Here is a 20,425-nt window from a genome sequence, read left to right on the forward strand (position 1 = left end):
TACTTAGAATATGTTCCCCTAGTGTCCAAATAACTCTAAATTAAGTATTTGTTACTTAGAATATGTTCCCCATACTAAAGTGTTACCAAAAACATATAACTTGGTCTTGAATTTGAAAAAAAAAACATTTTATTTTTCACTAAAGAAGGGTTCGGTGAATGCGCATATGAAACTAGTGGGGTTCGGTACCTCCAACAAGGTTAAGAACCACTGATTTGGAGGTATCAGAAAGGTTGAAGCGCTTCACCCCAGCATTTAACACTTGAAATCTACATTTCAAGCAGTCAGTGGGTGAATCACCTCGATTTATTTATGTTTAATCCAGACGTCACGTTTCTATTTGTCGACTGCGGCCGTCATCACTTCATTTACTCAGCTTCTGCTTTGGAACAAACAAAAAAAACAGCAGTAAAAAGATGTTTGTAGACTATTTTGTAGCTGCATGCCAAATAGTAACATAACAGTAAAAATGCATAACTTGTGTTGTTATGCAACCACGAAAAGCCCAAAGAGGGAGTCAATTTTAGAAGGGGAATTGCTTATTAAGCTGTTAATTACTATTTGCGTACACCCCGAGAGGGACAAGCACTAGAAAATGGATGGATGTGCTTATTTCTTGGATAAACATGACCTTGAGTCCACACTGCCCCGCAGGCTTTGCTGACCCATGTGGGGAGCACAATGTGATCCAGCCTCACTTCAAACTAAAAAGTAGCAAATCCATCAAGGAAATCGAGGTTTGGACTTCATGTGGTCTTGTGTACATTTGGAGGCCATTGCAGAGCATAAAGAAGACGAATTGACACTTCTTTTAGCAGGGAACTGAAATGGAAACAAAGCCGGAGCACCGCTCGCCCCAAAAATTTGGAGGAATCTCTCGTTTACTAAAATGACTTCATCTTCACATTCTTCTTCTTATCATTTGCTTCCAATTAGATCTAGATAAGCATCTCTCATTAGTAGGCTGGCAGGAACAGAGTCATTAGCATGCACTAGTAAACGCTCTTGATTAGGCCCCTTGGTGGCGCTAAAGATGACTCCCTGCTGTCCCCTTGTCAACACAGAGGCCCCATTGTGTCACACCTGACACATACACACACAATGTCCAACAGTGTGGAAAGTAGCTCATCCAAGCATTTTTTCTGCCAAAATGACGAGAATGTCAAAGGTGATGCCACACAATGATGGAATGACACACGCACACACACACATACACACACACACACACCCACACACACTGCTGCTTCCCACACACACAGAGCCTGTAGTGTAAGTCATCATGTCACAAGACAACCAACAAAGGTGATTTTGAGAAAACAACAATTGTCTATGGTAGATAAGTCATGGTGTGTTCAAGCGTCTTTGCCCAAGTGCGTAGTTCACACTTTTCAAACTGCTTTCATCCGGAAAAAGCTTTTACATCAAGTTCAAGATGAAGAACAAGAATATGTTCTATAGTCCTATAGTGTGTTTTATTTCGTCTCTGAAGAAAAGGGGAAAAAAACATGTTAATAAACAAATCAACAAATGGAAGTTATCTGTACCCTGTTTATTCTATACACATGCAAGTAATAGTAATAAGATATTCAAAAGGGTTTCTATTCTTGTAATGCATAACATGTCATCTGTCAGTTATTATTATTGTGACGGTTCCAAAATAAACCAGTGGAGCCATAACACACACAAACACACACACACACACACACACACACACACACACACACACACACACACACACACACACACACACACACACACACACACACACACACACACACACTCACACACTCGCGCGTACAAACTATACCTGGATTCTGGATGTACTTTCCTTGCAAAAATAAAATCCCTCAACACAATACTATCCTGACCCCATGGAGCCGAATGAGAAGTTGGAGTGAGTGTGGAAAGCATGAGGAATGAGCGCGACAGGGAAAAAGGCAGGAGGGAGGTGCTGTGGAATGAGTTGGATTACAAGAAGGAGGAGTGCATGTTGAGACTTCTCGGAGCTGGAGAACATCAACACAAGGGAGGAGGAGGAGAGGCTGTAGTGGCAGACATGATGGAGCTACAGGAATTATACACACTAAAATTGTATATGAATGGAAAAGGGGCATCTGAGGAGAAGAAGGAGGGATGAAGGGGATTAAAAGACTGGCTAAACGCGCTATAAAAAGGACGCCGAGAGCGCGCAAGAGAGTTGAAGATGAGCATGTCTCGACCTTATGGATGCAATAACACAACACATAGACAGTATCAATTAATGCACGTGTGTATGGAAAACATGCATAGAAAGCTTTTTTTTATATAGGTCTCAAGATCACCTATAGTGCAAAAGTTACTTTTTAATAAAGTTCAACAGAGTAATGTGTCCCTTGAGCCTGTTTATGAGCACGAAATGGGAAAAAAAAAAATTATCTGCAGCTTTTAAACCAGGGGTGTCAAACTAATTTTAGATCGGGGACCACATGGAAAAAAATCTACTCCCAAGTGGGCCGGACTGGTAAAATCACGGCACGATAATTTAAAAATAAAGACAACTTCAGATTGTTTTCTTTGTTTAAAAATAGAACAAGCACATTCTGAAAATTTACAAATCATAATGTTGTTGTTGTTGTTTTTTTTACACTTACATGTCGGGGTTAATAGTATTCTATCTTTATTTGTTATTTATACTTTCTGAATAAATTATGTGATAATGTTCATCAGTCAACTCATTGGTGTTAATTTTCAATTTATCAAGATAAAAAAATAATATCAAAATCAAATTACAGGATGTTATTTATTAGGGGTGTGGGAAAAAATCGATTCGAATTCGAATCGCGATTCTCACGTTGTGCGATTCAGAATCGATTCTCATTATTAAAAAATAGTTGTTTTTTTGGGTTTTTTATTTATTTATATTCTTTATTTTTTTTTACTAATCAATCCAACAAAACAATACACTGCAATACCATAACAATGCAATCCAATTCCAAAACCAAACCCGACCCAGCAAAACTCAGAACTGCAATAAACAGAGCAATTGAGAGGAGACACAAACACGACACAGAACAAACCAAAAGTAGTGAAACAAAAATGAATATTATCAACAAAAGTATCAATATTAGTTACAATTTCAACATAACAGTGATTAAAAATCCCTCATTGACATTATCATTAGACATTTATAAATAAAAAAAAAGAACAATAGTGTCACAGTGGCTTACACTTGCATCGCATCTCACAAGCTTGACAACACACTGTGTCCAATATTTTCACAAAGATCAAATAAGTCATATTTTTGGTTCATTTAATAGTAAAACAAATTTACATTATTGCAATCAGTTGATAAAACATTGTCCTTTACAATTATAAAAGCTTTTTACAAAAATCTACTACTCTGCTTGCATGTCAGCAGACTGGGGTAGATCCTGCTGAAATCCTATGTATTGAATGAATAGAGAATCCTTTTGAATCGGGAAAATATCGTTTTGAATCGAGAATTGTGTTGAATTGAAAAAAATCGATTTTGAGTCGAATCGTGACCCCAAGAATCGATATTGAATCGAATCGTGTGACACCCAAAGATTCACAGCCCTATTATTAATGTAAATTGCTCATTTTCCTCGACTGGTGCAATAACATCATGTGTTTGTTTTTTGTTTTTTTACATATGTAGCATATTCTACAAAGATACAAAAAATTGCTATTGGGACATCTAGTGGACACATGTAGAACAGCATTTTTTTTCATTTTAAATGTCGGCAAATTTTTATACTCTGCGGGCCGAATACAACCTATTCGCAGGCCTGATCCGTATGTTTGACACCCCTGTTTTAAACTAATGAAGGAAAAACCTCTTTCCTCATGACAAGCTCCGCCCCTAACAAGATGAGCCTACCACTTTGTTAAAAAAAAAGGCAGGCTTCGCTACATGTTTTAAAATAAAGCTCGGCAGTCAGCTCTAGACGTGGGAGCTGTCAGTTTGATCATTTAGTTTTTCGAATAGGCTAACCAAGCCTGATGTTGCTGTTAAAACGTGAGTGCGACGCTCACAGTCGCTAACACCGCTACGCTAGTGTTGCTAACGTTCGTGTCCTCCACAATAGTGCTTCTTGGTGCCTGCTAGCATTAAAGCAACCGACTCACAAAATGGTGTGTTCCTAGTCTTACTAAAAGCAGTTTAAAACTGGCGAAAAATACTGCAATTGGAGACATTTGAGCGAGTAGCAAACAGAAGACAACAAGCTTCACATGCTTGTTAGCATGTATGCTAATGAGCGTTAACAGAATGTGCTATTCTGATTGACAATCAGAATATTACAACTAAAATGAAAGGGTGTTGCATAACAACCAAATGTGCTTATAACAGGAAAAATCTTGACTTTTTGACCTCACACTCCTCTTTTCCATTAACCCCATGGTACTTGCGTGCGTGCGTGTGTGTGTGTGTGTGTGTGTGTGTGTGTGTGTGTGTGTGTGTGTGTGTGTGTGTGTGTGTGTGGGTGGGTTTGTGTGTGTGTGTGTCATCCTCTTCCAGGTTTTTTCTTGTCATCCTTGACCGCAGGACGCCGCCATACATTTCCGTCACAAAAGGTGAAATAATCGCATATTTACTCTGCGCGTGTGTGCTGACTCGGCCTGTCTGCTTAAAAAACAGGATGGATGACACACTCACACACACACACACACACACACACACACACACACACACACACACACACACACACACACACACACACACACACACACACACACACACACACACACACACACACACACAAAACACACACACACAGACACACCCCATAATACAGAAGAACGTGTGCTGCCTTTGTGTACTTGGTGAGACAACACTGTACTCTGGTGGCCAACGTGAGTACTGCAACATGGGCCAATCATGTCAAGACATGGACTTTTCTGAGCATCTCCATGCGTGGAATATGTGCTTATGTCATCAGAGAGGCTGGTGAGGCGTTCAGGAACACGACATGTGTTGGTTTGACTTGTGAGCGGTTAAATGTCATTCGATTGCATGTTTAAGGTACCTCACTAAGGTAAGTACACCCCTCACTTTTTGTGCAAGCAATTTCACTATACTACAGTATACCTTGTCAAGGCATAACACTATAAAAAGAAAACATGAATATACTTAAGAGTAGTCAGTGTACAGCTTGTATAGCAGTATAGATTTACAGTACTATTCACTGAAAATAAGTCAACACACATCCAATATTGTCTTAATATAGTGAATAGCAAGATAATTATGTCTTATCTACACATTGTGGTGATATTGTTATAAGGCCCTTTTCCACCGCAGGTAAATAAAGTTTGTTTGTTTCCACCAAAAATTACCCGGGGTAGCAGTGGTCTGCCGTCAGGGCCAGCAAGGCCTTCTCTGCTGGCCTAACATAACCAGAAACCCATCCATCCATCCATCCATCTATTTTCTACGGCTTGTCCCTTTCAGGGTCGTGGGGGGTGCTGGAGCCTATCTCAGCTGCATTCGGGCGGAAGGCGGGGTACACCCTGGACAAGTTGCCACCTCATCGCAGGGCCAACAGAGATAGACAGACAACATTCACACACTAGGGCCAATTTAGTGTTGCCAATCAACCTATCCCCAGGTGCAATGTTTTTGGAGGTGGGAAGAAGCTGGAGTACCCGGAGGGAACCCACGCAGTCACTGGGAGAACATGCAAACTCCACCCAGAAGATCCCAAGCCCGGGATTGAACTCAGGACCTTCGTATTGTGAGGCACATACACTAACCCCTCTTACACCGTGCTGCCCTAACCAGAAATCATAATCATAATTAAAGGTAAAAGTAATTTTTAATTAAACTTCCCTAAATATCTAAAATTATTCATTTTCTCTTCATGTCATATTATGCTCTTTCCAGTGCTGTTGTTTTTAGTTTTAGTTTGTATCCAATCAGAATTCAGCTAGCTTATGTTGCCATGCTGTACGAAATCTGCCCGTGGCCTTCAGAATCAACTTTGCGGGCGTCTGTGCACTGTAAGTGAACGGGGACATAGACATGATAAACACTTGCGATAGCCAATCAGATAACGAGTTGTTGTCAGTAAGGCCTTCTAGATGGCCTCACGCTGTGATTCTGGTAGTCCCAAGTGAGCATCCAATCACAAGTTGCGACAACAGGAAGTGGCACCGGAGCCATACGAGTGATAGAAAGCCACAGAAAACTCACCGGTACTCACAAAGAAGGAGAGGAAAATGTTGATTAGGTGACTTTCACACGAATCAACCGACCACGACCAACTACGAGCGGTACCACTGGCTTATACGGCGTCGAATGGGTGCTACAAATTGTGAGATTAAATATTTAATTTCTTAATTTTATCATGTTTCATTTGTTTTATACAATTCTTTTAATTTTGACAGTACCACATAAGATATGTTTTAATTGCTGAAGTGGGGTTGACATTGTTGAGACCTCATTGTAAATGCGCCGAAAAATAGACACTGTTTATGTTTAATTACACTGTAATATGATTGTTCATGTTTTTCAGTCAGTACAGATTGGTGTTTTATCGCATTGTGTTGTGCATTACAAACTCAAACGTGTTTTGTGCTGACGTAGAAGCTAGCTTATCTCTTGCCGTAGTTAGCATCCACGGCTAATTCCTTAGCACATCGATGTGTTACTCCGCTAGAAAAAGAGTTCCTCAGAGTTCATTCTTACAATAACAATGATGCTACAGTTTGGTTATTATACAGGTTACGGGACGTAAATAAAGTATTGTTGACCGTGTTAGAATTGATTGCTCACATTAGCTGCATAGCTAGCCACCAAGAACGAGATGATTTTTAACGGCTAGAAAGCGAAAAAAAACAAAAACCTTTTGTCTTCTTGTCTCTCATAATGATTGTGAACGATAGGTAAAATTCCCCCCAAAAAGTAATTAATTGAGTTCAGGTCTTCCTCAGCCAGATGCTTGATTATCTTGGAGGTGTGTTTGGTCTCCTTTTCAAGTCAGAAAACTGCCACGCGGCCCAGTTTCTGTTTCACAATACTACAGTACATTTTGATTTCATGTTTTTTCCTCAATGAAAAGTGGCTATTCCGGTATATTTACAGCTAAAAAAAAGTTGTTCTGTAGTAATATTCTTGACAATATAAACTGAAATAAAAATGCTAGCTGACATGCGAGGGGTGGACTCTAGGGGTGTGGGAAAAAATCGATTCGAATTCGAATCGCGATTCTCACGTTGTGCAATTGAAAACCGATTCTCATTTTTTAAAAATCGATTTTTTATTTTATTTTTTTATTTTTTTAAATGTTTATTAATAAATCCAACAAAACAATACACAACAATATCATAACAATGCAATCCAATTCCACAAACACGACACAAAACAAAACAAAAGTAGTGAAACAAAATTGAATATTATCAACAACAGTATCAATATTAGTTACAATTTCAACATAGCAGTGATTAAAAATCCCTCATTGACATTATCATTAGACATTCATAAAAAAAAAAAAAAAAGAACAATAGTGTCACAGTGGCTTACACTTGCATCGCATCTCATAAGCTTGACAACACACTGTGTCCAATATTTTCACAAAGATAAAATAAGTCATATTTTTGGTTAATTTAATAGTTAAAACAAATTTACATTATTGCAATCAGTTGATAAAACATTGTCCTTTACAATTATAAAAGCTTTTTACAAAAATCTACTACTCTGCTTGCATGTCAGCAAACTGGGGTAGATCCTGCTGAAATCCTACGTATTTAATTAATAGAGAATTGTTTTGAATTGGAAAAAATATGATTTTTGAATCGAGAATCGTATTGAATTGAAAAAAAAAAATCGATTTTGAATCGAATCGTGACCCCAAGAATTGATATTGAATTGAATCGTGGGACACCCAAAGATTCACAGCCCTAGTGGACTCCCTGATAGGACTTATGGCTCTTTGAAAGGAGCCTGATCTTGAGGAGCTGTTCCTTTCAAATAGCTGTTAAAGAGACTGTCTCGTTATTACCGTTCTATTTTTCAATTCAGTTCTTTGGAGCAGAAGAGCATTTTAACAATACAGAACAAAATGTGAGGAACTCGCATGGCTGCAGTTCTGACCCCAAGATGCAGGAACCAGGAGAACGAAGGGCAGGTAAGATAGTTTTAATGTATTTAAACAGAGAAGGAAGCAGTCGTGCATGTATGGTTCTCAAAACATAAATCAATGCTCAAGCACTGAGGAGCAGGCGAGGCAGGCATAAATAGAAGCCTGCTGATTAGCACCAGGTGTGGCCAGGCTGCCAATCAACAGCAGGTGAGGGGAAAACAGCGCTCAGGGAGACATGCAGGAAATGTAACAAAAATGAGAGCGCTGACAGGAAATAAACATTAGACAAGGAACCACAAACAGAAATGACATGACAGACCGTCACACAAAATACACAAATAATAAGCAAAAACAAAATGTACTGTTATATACTGTATGTTTATAAAAACTCTAAATACAACTAGAATTCAAATCCTGACATGATAAAAATGTGAATACAAAAATTGTACTACCCACCCAGGTGTGTGTACGCTTGAAATACTTTACATATCCACATCAGAACAATGAACCGGAAAAGTGAATCTGAATCCTGCAAAGTTTCCTGTGACTCTGACTCATTTTTGTAGCTCAGTGACCAGTCATGTCGCACATGCGTATGCAGCGTGGGCAATTGCATAAAGAAATGTCTCCCAAATAAACAGCTCCCAACTGTCAAACGGCTCTCAATGTTCACCTAAAAGACCCGTTAAAAAGACTGGATTTGTTCGCGAACGTCACATCTCTAGATAGTAGGATGTTTGTAATGTCAAAATACATGTAGGAACTGATGTTTTCCTTCTCCAAACTACAGCTCACCCAGTTCCAGCAGAACTTGTGCAGCCCCAGACCATGATGCTACCAGCCCCATCCACCACCATGATTGACTGGAGGCTAGACATCTTCTTACTCACATAGGTTGCCAACTATTGGATCAAATCTGCCATCATTAGACCCTCCTCATACTAGCATCGCTTTGTTACTTTTCTGCACAGCTCATAGAGGACTTGTGCGTGTGTGTGTGTGTGTGTGTGTGTGTGTGTGTGTGTGTGTGTGTGTGTGTGTGTGTGTGTGTGTGTGTGTGTGTGTGTGTGTGTGTGTGTGTGTGTGTGTGTGTGTGTGTGTGTGTGTGTGTGTGTATGTACGTGTGTGCGTGTGTCGGGGTGGGCTGGCCAAAGGAGGAAATGCCAATGCTGAAAATAAGATTGCAGCGGGGATATCGGTAGTCTCTACCTCGACTTCTCTAAACAGGACGTTCACACCCAAAGCCACCGTCGCCACCATCACCAGCAGACCTTCTCTACCCAAACAGCTAAAGCCACCATATTGCGCCGTAAGAATTCCAAGCACAGACAATTGTAAGAAGACTACTTATGGATGTGCTTTGACTCGTTCCTTCTGACAGTGACATTTGATCATGTGGCTTTAATGTAGACTATTTGTCTATAAGCACAAACTGCTGTACAGTATGTGCTGTGTTATGCAATGGTTTTCCCACATCACAAGCTTCATTCCGTTAAACTAATAACATGTGTGTGACTATGCTGTGGACTCATGAACACAACAACTACAATCTATAGTAAACATCTCCACATAATCATCCTAATGAACGGACAAAACGAGGTCTGAAGAATTGTCATGGCCGACAGGTGCTCACACAGCCAACTTCGGCCATCCTGGGATAAAAGCAGTGCTGGAATGCGGGTACCCCTTTTGGGGGCAAGAGGGGATTCGTCCACAGGGAGCAGAGAGGAAGCGGAAAATGCCACATGAGATGCTTTGATGGGGGCACCCGCATCCTCTGACGTCAAGTTGACATGCAACACCATCCGAAGGGAGGGAGGACAACAGCAGGTTCTTTGCATAGACTGGATGGAGGGCCTTTTGTTCCATCTTGGGACAGGAGACATAACCCTCTTAGATGGACTTCACTTATTTAGAAGTTATCTTGGAGAAGATTCAAATTTCATCGAATCTCTGCAACTCTTGGAACCTTGAGAGTCTTCATAGTCACATAAAAACCTTTACTCCTGTCCCAACATCATTCCAAAAGTAACACTCTCTTTTCTGGAATTTGTGGGGTATTGTAAGACACAACATGCGGACAAGAGTGGAGGGACGTTTGACCTTCAGTCACAGGAGACTGCAAGGACAGGCTCGTCTCACAAGTGGACAGTCTGAAGTATCGATCATGGAAAGGAGTTCCCATCTAAAATGTCAAAACTGTTATGTATCTATCATGAGAGGCATTCTATGAAGCCAGCAATTGTCAGCACGCTAAAGTTAGCATTCAGCTCAGAGTCCATTCATCCATCCATTTTCTACCAATTGTCCCTTTCGGGGTCAAGGGGTGCTGCAGCCTATCTCAGCTGCATTCGGGCGGTAGGCGGGGTACACCCTGGACAAGTCGCCACCTCATCACAGGGCCAACACAGATAGACAGACAACATTCACACTCACATTCACATACTAGGGTCAATTTAGTGTTGCCAATCGACCTATCCCCAGGTGCATGTCTTTGGAGGTGGGAGGAATCCACGCAGTCACGGGGAGAACGGGCAAACTCCACAAAGAAAGACTCCGAGCCCGGAGATCGTACCCAAGACCTTCGTATTGTGAGGCACATCTACTAACCCATGTATTTAAAAAAAAAAAAAAACGTTTTAAACATTTCCAAATCCAAGTGTCTTACCTTTAGTTTTGATGAACGAACAAAAGCTTTGCCTTTTAGCGGTGTTGTGTTTTAAAGTTTCTGAGCAGCTTTAGCTTTTCCACCTGAAACCTCACGAAACCCGATACAGGTGCAAGGCGACACCAGATAATAGACTGCCATGAGATACTATCCCATGTGCCCATGGTCCAACACACTATCGATTCTTCTAGACATGTTTTTGTCATGTTATCAGGTATTCTCAGAACACAATCCTTGGCTACCATGCAGGTATGCCCCCCTAGTGGCTGTGACGTGAAGCTACAGTAGACGTGCAAAACTTGTGGCATCGTATTCAAAAAGACTTGAGGCTGTAATTTCTGCCAGAGGTGCATCAACAAAGTGTTGCGCAAAAGTACAGTACAGTACATATGATTTCTTAGTTTTTTATTATTAATGAATTTGCAAAAATAAAAACTTTCACACTGTCATTATGGGTATTGTGTGTAGAATTTTGAGGACAAAAATGAATGTATTCCATTTTGGAAAAAAGCTGAAACATAACAAAATGTGGAAAAAGTGAATAAAAAGTGACATGACGGTGTGCGACTGGCAGTCAGAGACAAAGCTCTTCAATGTTGAAAATGTTTTTTTGTTTGTTTTAGCTGCGCATATGCTGACATTAGCCCTGCTTAACATCATAAGTGACTGTAAAAATGTGCATTTTTCCGGTACAGAACAAACAGTAGGCAAGGCAAGGCAAGGCAAGGCAACTTTATTTGTATAGCGCTTTTCATACACAAGGCAGACTCAAAGTGCTTCACAGACAACAAAGTGAAATGAAAGAAAATAAAAGCAAAATTAAAATGCAGACAATAAAAATAAAAACAGTGCGGACGTTAAAAGTTAAAAGATTAAAATATTTAGCTGAAAGCTAAGGTGAACATAAAAGTCTTCAGTCTAGTTTTAAAAGTAGTCAGAGTTGGGGAAAGTCTGACATCTTCAGGAAGTTTATTCCAGCTATTTGTTGCATAGTGACTGAATGATGCTCTCCCTTGATTTGAGTTTACTCTTGGAACCGCTAACAGATTGGTCTCAGAAGATCTTAGTGATCTAGAGGGCGTATATAGTGGGAGCATATCAGTAGCAGAATATCTCTCATTTTCAACCTACTAAATAAATCAGATGTTACTCATCAGTTACTCACTATTTGAGTATTTTGTTTCAGTGAATACTTACTCAGGTATTTATTTGGATGACTACTTTTTACAGTTATTTGAGTTATATTACTCTCAGTAACGGTAGTCTTGCATTTTTAAAGATGATTCTAATCTTCATTCAACACACTTCCTTGTTGTCGAGATAATATGTATTGCATATGCTTTGGTGTAAATCTTGCATAAATGCTGCTCCACAATCAAATGTTTAACCCCCTTTCTGAGTATGACTTTAAACCTTTAGATTGTAAATAAAACCCTCCACGCACCATAAAAGCAACCAAATGTATATTTTGAAAATGAACACTGTTTTAAAATATATATCTTGAAGACAAACATCGCCGCTATTTTTTTCCCCAGATAGGTGGAAAATAATCTTAATAAATAATATATACATTCACCAGTCACAATAAGTACATCTGCCCACTTTCTGATAGATACAGAGCAGCATAAAAAAAGCTACACTTACCAGCATTTATCTCACTGCATGTCACACCTTGGTGATATTGTGTGCATGTCACAATTTGACCAAAATAATACTTTATCCTACCTTGTTTTTTTTATTCCATCCATCCATCCATTTCCTACCGCTTGTCCCTTTCGGGGTCCTCAAACCGAATAATGTCGCAAATTTGTATTAACTGGTCATTGACAGTTACATGTAAAAGGTTGTGGACAAATAAAGACGTGGGTATTTATTTTATAGACATTGCAGCAGGCAGGAGAGCATGAAATGAGAAGGAACAAGTGCAAAAGCAGAGGGGGAGGAGGCAGGCCAAACAGCAGATATAGATAGGATATCAACAAAGTACATCTGTCAATCTGTGATGTAACACTCACTATGTTTCCATTCACTATGGGGCTTATTTCATTTTAGCGCGGATAAACGTATTGCTTTTACGGTTGGCCTGTGACAGCGGTCAGCAACCCAAAATGTTGAAAGAGCCATATCGGACCAAAAATACAAAAAAAGTAATCTGTCTGGAGCCGCAAAAAATTAAAATACTTATATAAGTGTTAAAATGATGGCAACACATGATGTAAGTGGCTAATTAGCTACATTAGCCTACTATCAAAATGACAATGTGTCGCAGGCTGACGCAAATCTTTGCTGACAGAAATGTTCAAATGTAATATTTATTCTACATGTTTTTACAACATTGGAAAACATTAGTAAAACTTCTCAGAGGGCGAGACAACTCCTGGAAATGACTTAATGTCTTAGAATGGCCAAAGGTATTCTGTCTTCTCAAATGGATTTTTTACAATCTTTTGTTTGCTGGCTAACGTTCGCTGTGGTCTGGAACAACATGGCACACTAACAACTATCAGCCAATATTACATACAGATAATGTGTCATGAAACATGGACAAATAAACTAAATACACAGAGGACATAAGCAACGTTCCCTCAAAGGTGCACGCCTGTGCAATTGCGCACTGCTCAAGCGTCCTCTGCGCACGGCAAATCTATGCCACGCACAAAATCAAATAAAAAAATAAGCGCATAACAATTTTCGACACACGGACACGACGGAGAAAAAAGTTTTCGTCATCATTGTTCAAATATTGTAACGTCTGTCGAGACGCTTTGAGGACATGAATTCCATCCGTCACTTGTTATATCAACAGCAGCCGCTCGCTCTTTCTCACTTGCACCAACACATGCACATATGGCACTTAGCCAGTGATGCGTTTACAGCCACACAAAAAGTCGGACAACTCCAACACCACACATAAAGTGTCATTCCAGGTCGTTACACTATGATTTACCAATCAAATGTGTGCTTATTCTAGTGTCATTTATTAGGAATCTTAATTTATAAATATTAATCATGAAATGCTGTTAGTATATTAAACAAATACTAATAAAAATATATTTTTTACAAACAGGAAGTTGCAGGAATGTACACATGATCCCCTGCTTACATCTCATTGTGCAACATGTGAATGTTTTAATGGGAACTAAATGCAATGTCTGAAAGGGGTACAAATTATTTCCAAAGCAGGACCTCCACCCAGACAAACAATACAAGTACACAGTTCATGAAAAACAATATTTGTTGTTATTGTCATTGTAAGTGGGCCTAAACACTTATATTAGAAAATCATCTCATGGAAATGACTGCTGTAATTTGATTATAATAATAAGAGAATGTTGTCTGTCTATCTGTGTTGGCCCTGCGATGAGGTGGGAACTTGTCCAGGGTGTACGCTGCCTTCCGCCCGAATGCAGCTGAGATAGGCTCCAGCACCCCCCGCGACCCCGAAAGGGACAAGCGGTAGAAAATGGATGGATGGATGGAGATTGAACTTGTTATTTAGTCAGGTTTGGGACAGGTGTGCTGCTGGTGTAGCCACAGTGTGCACGTCTGATGTTGCTCACATGGGCTCCACTGAATGCTCAGGGAGTTTTTGCGTTTGCTCACACACACGAAAAATTAGAGGGAACATTGGACATAAGTAAAGGAAATTGAATGAGCTCAAATATACCTACAAACGAGGCATAATGATGCAACATGTTAGCATCGACTAACTCGCAGTCATGCAATGACCAAATATGCCTGTTTAGCACTCCATTACAAGTCAATAACATCAACAAAGCTCAACTTTGTGCATTCACACACAGTATAAAACGTTTGGTGGACAAAATGAGACAAAGAAGGAGTGGCATAAAACACGTCTTTCTGTGGCAGCGTCGGAGAAAGTTATACCTGTAAACAAACTGTTGAGTCACAGTCCACACAACGGTGAGTTCAAGGGCCGCTGAAATTAGTAGGACAAAACGGCCCTCGCCAAATACTCATCAGTGAAGCATAAACACAAACATATTAAACAGTGGGCTTTCTACAAATTAGGAAGGTTTGTGTCGTGTTTGTCCTTCTACAGAAACCATATTACAATAAAAAATATATTTTTCACCCCATTTTTTTCCATTGCCATACATTTTTGAAAAAGCTCCATGGAGCCACCAAGGCGCCTCTCAAGAGCCGCATGTGGCTCTAGAGCTGCGGGTTGCTGACCCCCGGCCTATGACGTCACACTAGGCATCTGCGGCTCCTTTCAAGTTAACAGTTTAGCTCTTTTGTACCTGATGTCCGCTGGTACATTGTCACAGATAATAGAATAAAATATTACGTCTCTAATAGCTATACTGATGTTAAATAGCAGACAGCATCAAGACATGATCTTAGTTTGCGCTACGAACATGACGCTACGATTAAGAATGCATCGGAACAAGATGCAGGTCCAAAGCAAAGAAAGGCCGGCAGAAGAGAGTTGTTTTGAACAAATTTTTGGATGGAGAATCATGGAAACAAAACTTTCCAATGTCTCAGTTCATTCATAAGGCTGGATTGATGGAAGGAGTTTTAAACTCGACGCATAAGACCGTTCGTGTCCCGGCCAATACTGTTCCAGATAAAGGTTGCTATTGTTCTGGACTATCTTGCCAGTTGTGTGGAATACAGAGTTATTGCTAATCACTTTGGAGTGCACAAAAGCAGCGTGAAGAGGTTTGTGTATGCTTTATTCTTTGCCTTTAATATACCTGCTTTCATCTCATTTGTATTTCGAGTCCGAATTAAAGTTTAAAAGTTAAAGTACCACTGATGGTCACACACACACTAGGTGTGGTGAAATTACTCTCTGCATTTGACCCATTCCCTTGTTCCACCTCCTGGAAGGTGGGGGGAGCAGTGAGCAGCAGCGGTGGCCGCGCTCGGGAATCATTTTGGTGATTTAACCCCCAAATCCAACCCTTGATGCTGAGTGTGGGAGGTAATGGGTCCCATTTTTATAGTCTCTGGTATGACTCGGCCGGGATTTGAACTCATGACCTACCGATCTCAGGGCGGACATCTAACCACAGGGCCACTGAGCAGGCTGGCATTCTCCATTTCCTTGGCTACCTTCTTAAAAGAGCCATATGTAATAATTCATATCAAGTCATCATTAAATGGCCCTGATATGTCAAAAGGCATTAATAAATCATGTTCTTTTTGAATACCTTTACAACTTATAACGATAGTTCACCCGGTAAATGCTCATTTCAAAATTAGATTTACAGCCCCGAAATCTTGTTATTGTTTTCATTTCGATGCCCCGCCCTCTACTGTTTTACCCATTAGAAAGTTTGTGAGTGTGTCATATCCAGGTTGCCAGTTACGCACCGCCATGTTCGTCTAGCTATTGCCACTGGTAAAGTTACTAAACATGTCAGACTTTAGTAAAATCTAAAATGCGTTGTTACGATTCTCAACTTATTCATGACAAAGCCAGGAACAAAACGAAGATTTGTATCGGGGGTGCCTTTGAAAGATGGAGACGATTGAAGGCGGAGAAGATTTTTTCATCAGACACCAAACTTGCTAATTTCCTCCTTGATAGGTTAGTCAGGCATTTACGTTTTCTTATTACTTGTAATAAATGGAAATGGACATTTCGTATTTAAACTATATTGTCCAATACAGTCTATAATCTTGTTTATCAAGGCTAGTATGTTCGTGCAAGGAATGCTTAGTGTGATGGTGCGTAGCTCCTAGTGTAATGCCTAGCATGCTAGCCCGGTCAATGACACATCGACATATAGGCCAATGGGGAAATATATGCCGTTAGCCTGTATGTCGATGTGTAATCGAACTGACAGGGCAAAATATATTTTCGACAAATAAAACCTATGTGGATATGGGTAGTGTCAATGCCTATTTCGTTCTAAATATGCTGATACACTGAGGAAATGGGTTCCAACATTAGCACGGTTGTCGTGGCAATCTGATATGTTTGAAACAGTAGTCTATAGGCATACCTTGGTAAAATGTCTCCTCTTTAGTTTTGGAGCGTACATTAGGCTGCTAAGCATTCTCTACTTATTTTCACCAGTATAACAATTGCTAGCGTTGGTTGTAGTTCGTTTTTCTGATAGGACTAACAATAACCATATGATTGCCATTTGTTGTGAAATTGTACGCAGGCATGATGTACTTCTTCCTGAAAATAGCCTAATTTCTGTGTAAAATGTGTTGGTTAGAGATTTGTTATTGACTAAACACTTGTCAATTAAGCTATTACAGTCCCAGCACCTCAACCCCTAGTAAGAGGCAGTGGAAGTTTGAAGTTCTTTGGAGTAGCCCAGTCGATCGAGCTGGATTTGGCTGTGTATCTGGCAACCTAAGTCAGGGAGCTGAGGAGGGGCCTACAGAATTTTGACCGTGATTGCAGTACCATTTCTGGCCAGACTTTAACATATGGCTTCTTTAAATAAATCTCTGTTACTTTCTTTATATCATCCATGCACTTCAAAATGTTCCAAATAAACAGTCCCCTAAGTTGATTCTAATGTTTTTATTGAATGGTATCTGCTTTAGGGGTTGTATCCCGCGCATTAAGACTGGCACATGCGCGATACGAAGGGTCCAGGTGTGTTAGTCTGACTTTTCAAAAACCAAACACGATCAGATGAAGGTGTTTCCATGAGGTGTAGGATGCTTATCTAGAGCCGAACTATTTGAGAAAAAGGACTCATTTAGTTCATGGACGCGTACTGAGTGTATCCGCAGGTAAAAAAAAGAATGAAAAACACAGCATCCAGAGGCATACAAAACTAAACCCTAATGTATGAACCTTTTGATTCGATTTTTTGTTATTGTTTAACACGAGTATCCAACATTATAACAACATTTATAAGTCTCGTTAAAGTGCAATTATTGTCTACTCTAGCCATGGTGCCACTCCTGTATATTATTCCATATGTGACTGTTTTACATATTTCCTAGAAATACCATGAACCTCAAATAGGCCACACAAATATTTTCTGTAGTACAGCAAAAAAAATTGTTATCTATAATTTTGAGTGAAAGCCTCTTCTATAGGACATATAATTTAATAAACTAAATCAGGGGTGTCAAACTTATTTTAGATTTGGGGCCACGTTGAGAAAAATCTACTCCCAAGTGGGACGGACTGGTAAATAACTTAAAGATAAAGACAAATTCAGATTGTTTTCTTTGTTTAAAAATAGAACAAGCACATTCTGAAATTGTACAAATCATAATGTTCTTGTTGGGTTTTTTTTTACAATTACCTGTTGCGGTTTTAATACTATAAATACTTTATTTGTTATTATTTATATTTTCTGAATACATTATGTGATAATGTTCATGAGTCAACTCATTGGTGTTCATTTTTGATCTATCAACATAAAAAAAAAATATCAAAATCAAATTACATTATGTTATTTATTAGAGATGTCTGATAATATCGGCCTGCCGATATTATCGGCCGATAAATGCTTTAGAATGTAATATCGGAAATGATCGGTATCGTTTTATTTTTTTTAAAATACTTTTTTTTATTAAATCAACATAAAAAACACAATATACACTTACAATTAGTACACCAACCCAAAAAACCTCCCTCCCCCATTTACACTCATTCACACAAAAGGATTGTTTCTTTCTGTTATTAATATTCTGGTTCCTACATTATATATCAATATATATCAATACAGTCTGCAAGGGATACAGTCTGTAAGTACACATGATTGTGCGTGCTGCTGGTCCACTAATAGTACTAACCTTTAACCGTTAATTTTACTCATTTTCATTAATTACTAGTTTCTATGTAACTGTTTTTATATTGTTTTACTTTCTTTTTTATTCAAGAAAATGTTTTTAATTTATTTATCTTATTTTATTATTTATTTATTTTTTAAAAAGGACCTTATCTTCACCATACCTGGTTGTCCAAATTAGGCATAATAATGTGTTAATTCCACGACTGTATATATTGGTATCGGTTGATATCGTTATCGGTTGATATCGGTATCAGTAATTAAGGGTTTGATCAATATCGGAATATCGGATATCGGCAAAAAGCCATTATCGGACATCCCTATTATTTATGTAGTTTGATCATTTTCCTCGACTGATGTACTAACATTATGTGGTTTATTTTGTACATATTAAGTTAAAGTTAAAGTGCCAATGATTGTCACACACCCATATGTAGCATCATCTACAAAGATACAAAGAATTGCTATTGCGACATCTAGTGGACACATTTAGAACAGCTGTTTCTTTCATTCAAAAATGTCCTGTTAAAAACCTGTTCGCGGGCCTGATCCAGCCCTCGGGCCGTATGTTTGACACCCCTGAACTAAATCAACAGCTTATAACTTTTGTAAGTACACAACTAAAAGTCATGGCTAGTGTCACTTTCAAAGTGTTGAAAATAGTAAATACTGTAAAATGGAAGGAATTTGTTGTTAATTGTAATGTTTGGGAAGTGTGTTTTAGTCTTTAATTATCAACTTATCATGAATTTATCTGAATTGCAGATAATTGCAATTAACCTCCTGTAATTGGTAACACCAATTCAACATCATGTAGAGTGAAGCCAATTCCATTGAAATTCTAATAATTTAAATGAATTAAAATGTAATTCCACATTGGGATTGCTGTCTATATGCTTTTGTCACTTTGGACCTTTCTTGCAAATAAAACAATCAATTGAACACTTTTGAGCTGTAAACACTAAATTGCCGACGCCTTGTGCGACACTAACAAGGTGCGTGACCCACCTGGTGGTAGAAGTGCATGTCTGGAGGCGAGGACACGAGTAATGCGTGGGTCCATCCGGCAGAACATGAGTCCACACGCCGCATCTGATGGTGGTCAGGAGGAGAGTGATCGAAGTTCTTCATCTCGTTCTGCTCTTGTGGCGCTTACTTGTCCTTCATCACGTGACTTAGGCCCCGCCCCCTTTTCCTCTTTCAATACTTTCATCAGCTTCCAGTTGCACCAACATTTCATCCTGCTTCTTTTTCCATTAATCCTATTTTCTGCAAGAAGTAACGCATCATCAATGCAACACCGGGCCACCACTCTTCCTGTTTGTGTGTGTGTGTGTGTGTGTGTGTGTGTGTGTGTGTGTGTGTGTGTGTGTGTGTGTGTGTGTGTGTGTGTGTGTGTGTGTGTGTGTGCGTGTGTGTGTGTGTGTGTGTGTGTGCGTGCGTGCGTGCGTGCGTGTGTGTGTGTGTGCGTGTGTGTGTGTGTGTGTGCGTGTGTGTGTGTGTGTGTGTGTGTGTGCGTGTGTGTCCTTGTATTTCTACCCTTCTTCTTGAGACATCAACAAGGAAAAGTACCTTCCATATGAGGAGGTGTGAACAAGTAAGGACATAAATCATGGTCCCAATACGGAAAACCATTGCATCTTAATAGAGAATGTCTCACTTGCACCCCTGGTGGTGAAATCTATGAAGATGAGGGTGGTCCCAAAAAGGAGGGATGTTTCAAATTGACTGTGTGTCGGTTTTAAAAGTGATCCCCCTCTGGTCAACATATGAAATAACAAGTGTGTGTATACATTTTAAAGTGTTACCCCTCTGGCCAACATATGTAATAACAAGTGTGTGTAAGAAATTGAAATGCCCTTTGGCCCCCCAAAAATTAAATAAATATGTATATAGAGACATACTGTAATAAGTTGAAGTATATAATGAAGATT

At 39.4% G+C, this 20,425-nt stretch overlaps 1 protein-coding gene across 2 annotated transcripts in view; it reads right to left on the bottom strand.

The window, feature by feature from the left end:
- Positions 1-19,612, bottom strand: part of arhgap36 (Rho GTPase activating protein 36) — a 59,256-nt gene extending 39,644 nt beyond the window's left edge. The window contains exon 1 of one of the 2 annotated variants that reach the window (XM_062065874.1): positions 19,500-19,612. In XM_062065874.1, coding sequence (XP_061921858.1) covers positions 19,500-19,583 — 84 coding nt within the window. In that variant the 5' untranslated portion in view covers positions 19,584-19,612. Of the gene's footprint in view, positions 1-1,807; positions 1,940-19,499 lie in introns of those variants that run through there. The other variant, XM_062065875.1, reaches the window with a different exon arrangement.
- Positions 19,613-20,425: the final 813 nt, after the last annotated feature.

This window comes from Entelurus aequoreus, linkage group LG12, assembly GCF_033978785.1.
Source record: "Entelurus aequoreus isolate RoL-2023_Sb linkage group LG12, RoL_Eaeq_v1.1, whole genome shotgun sequence".
NCBI lineage: Eukaryota > Metazoa > Chordata > Actinopteri > Syngnathiformes > Syngnathidae > Entelurus > Entelurus aequoreus.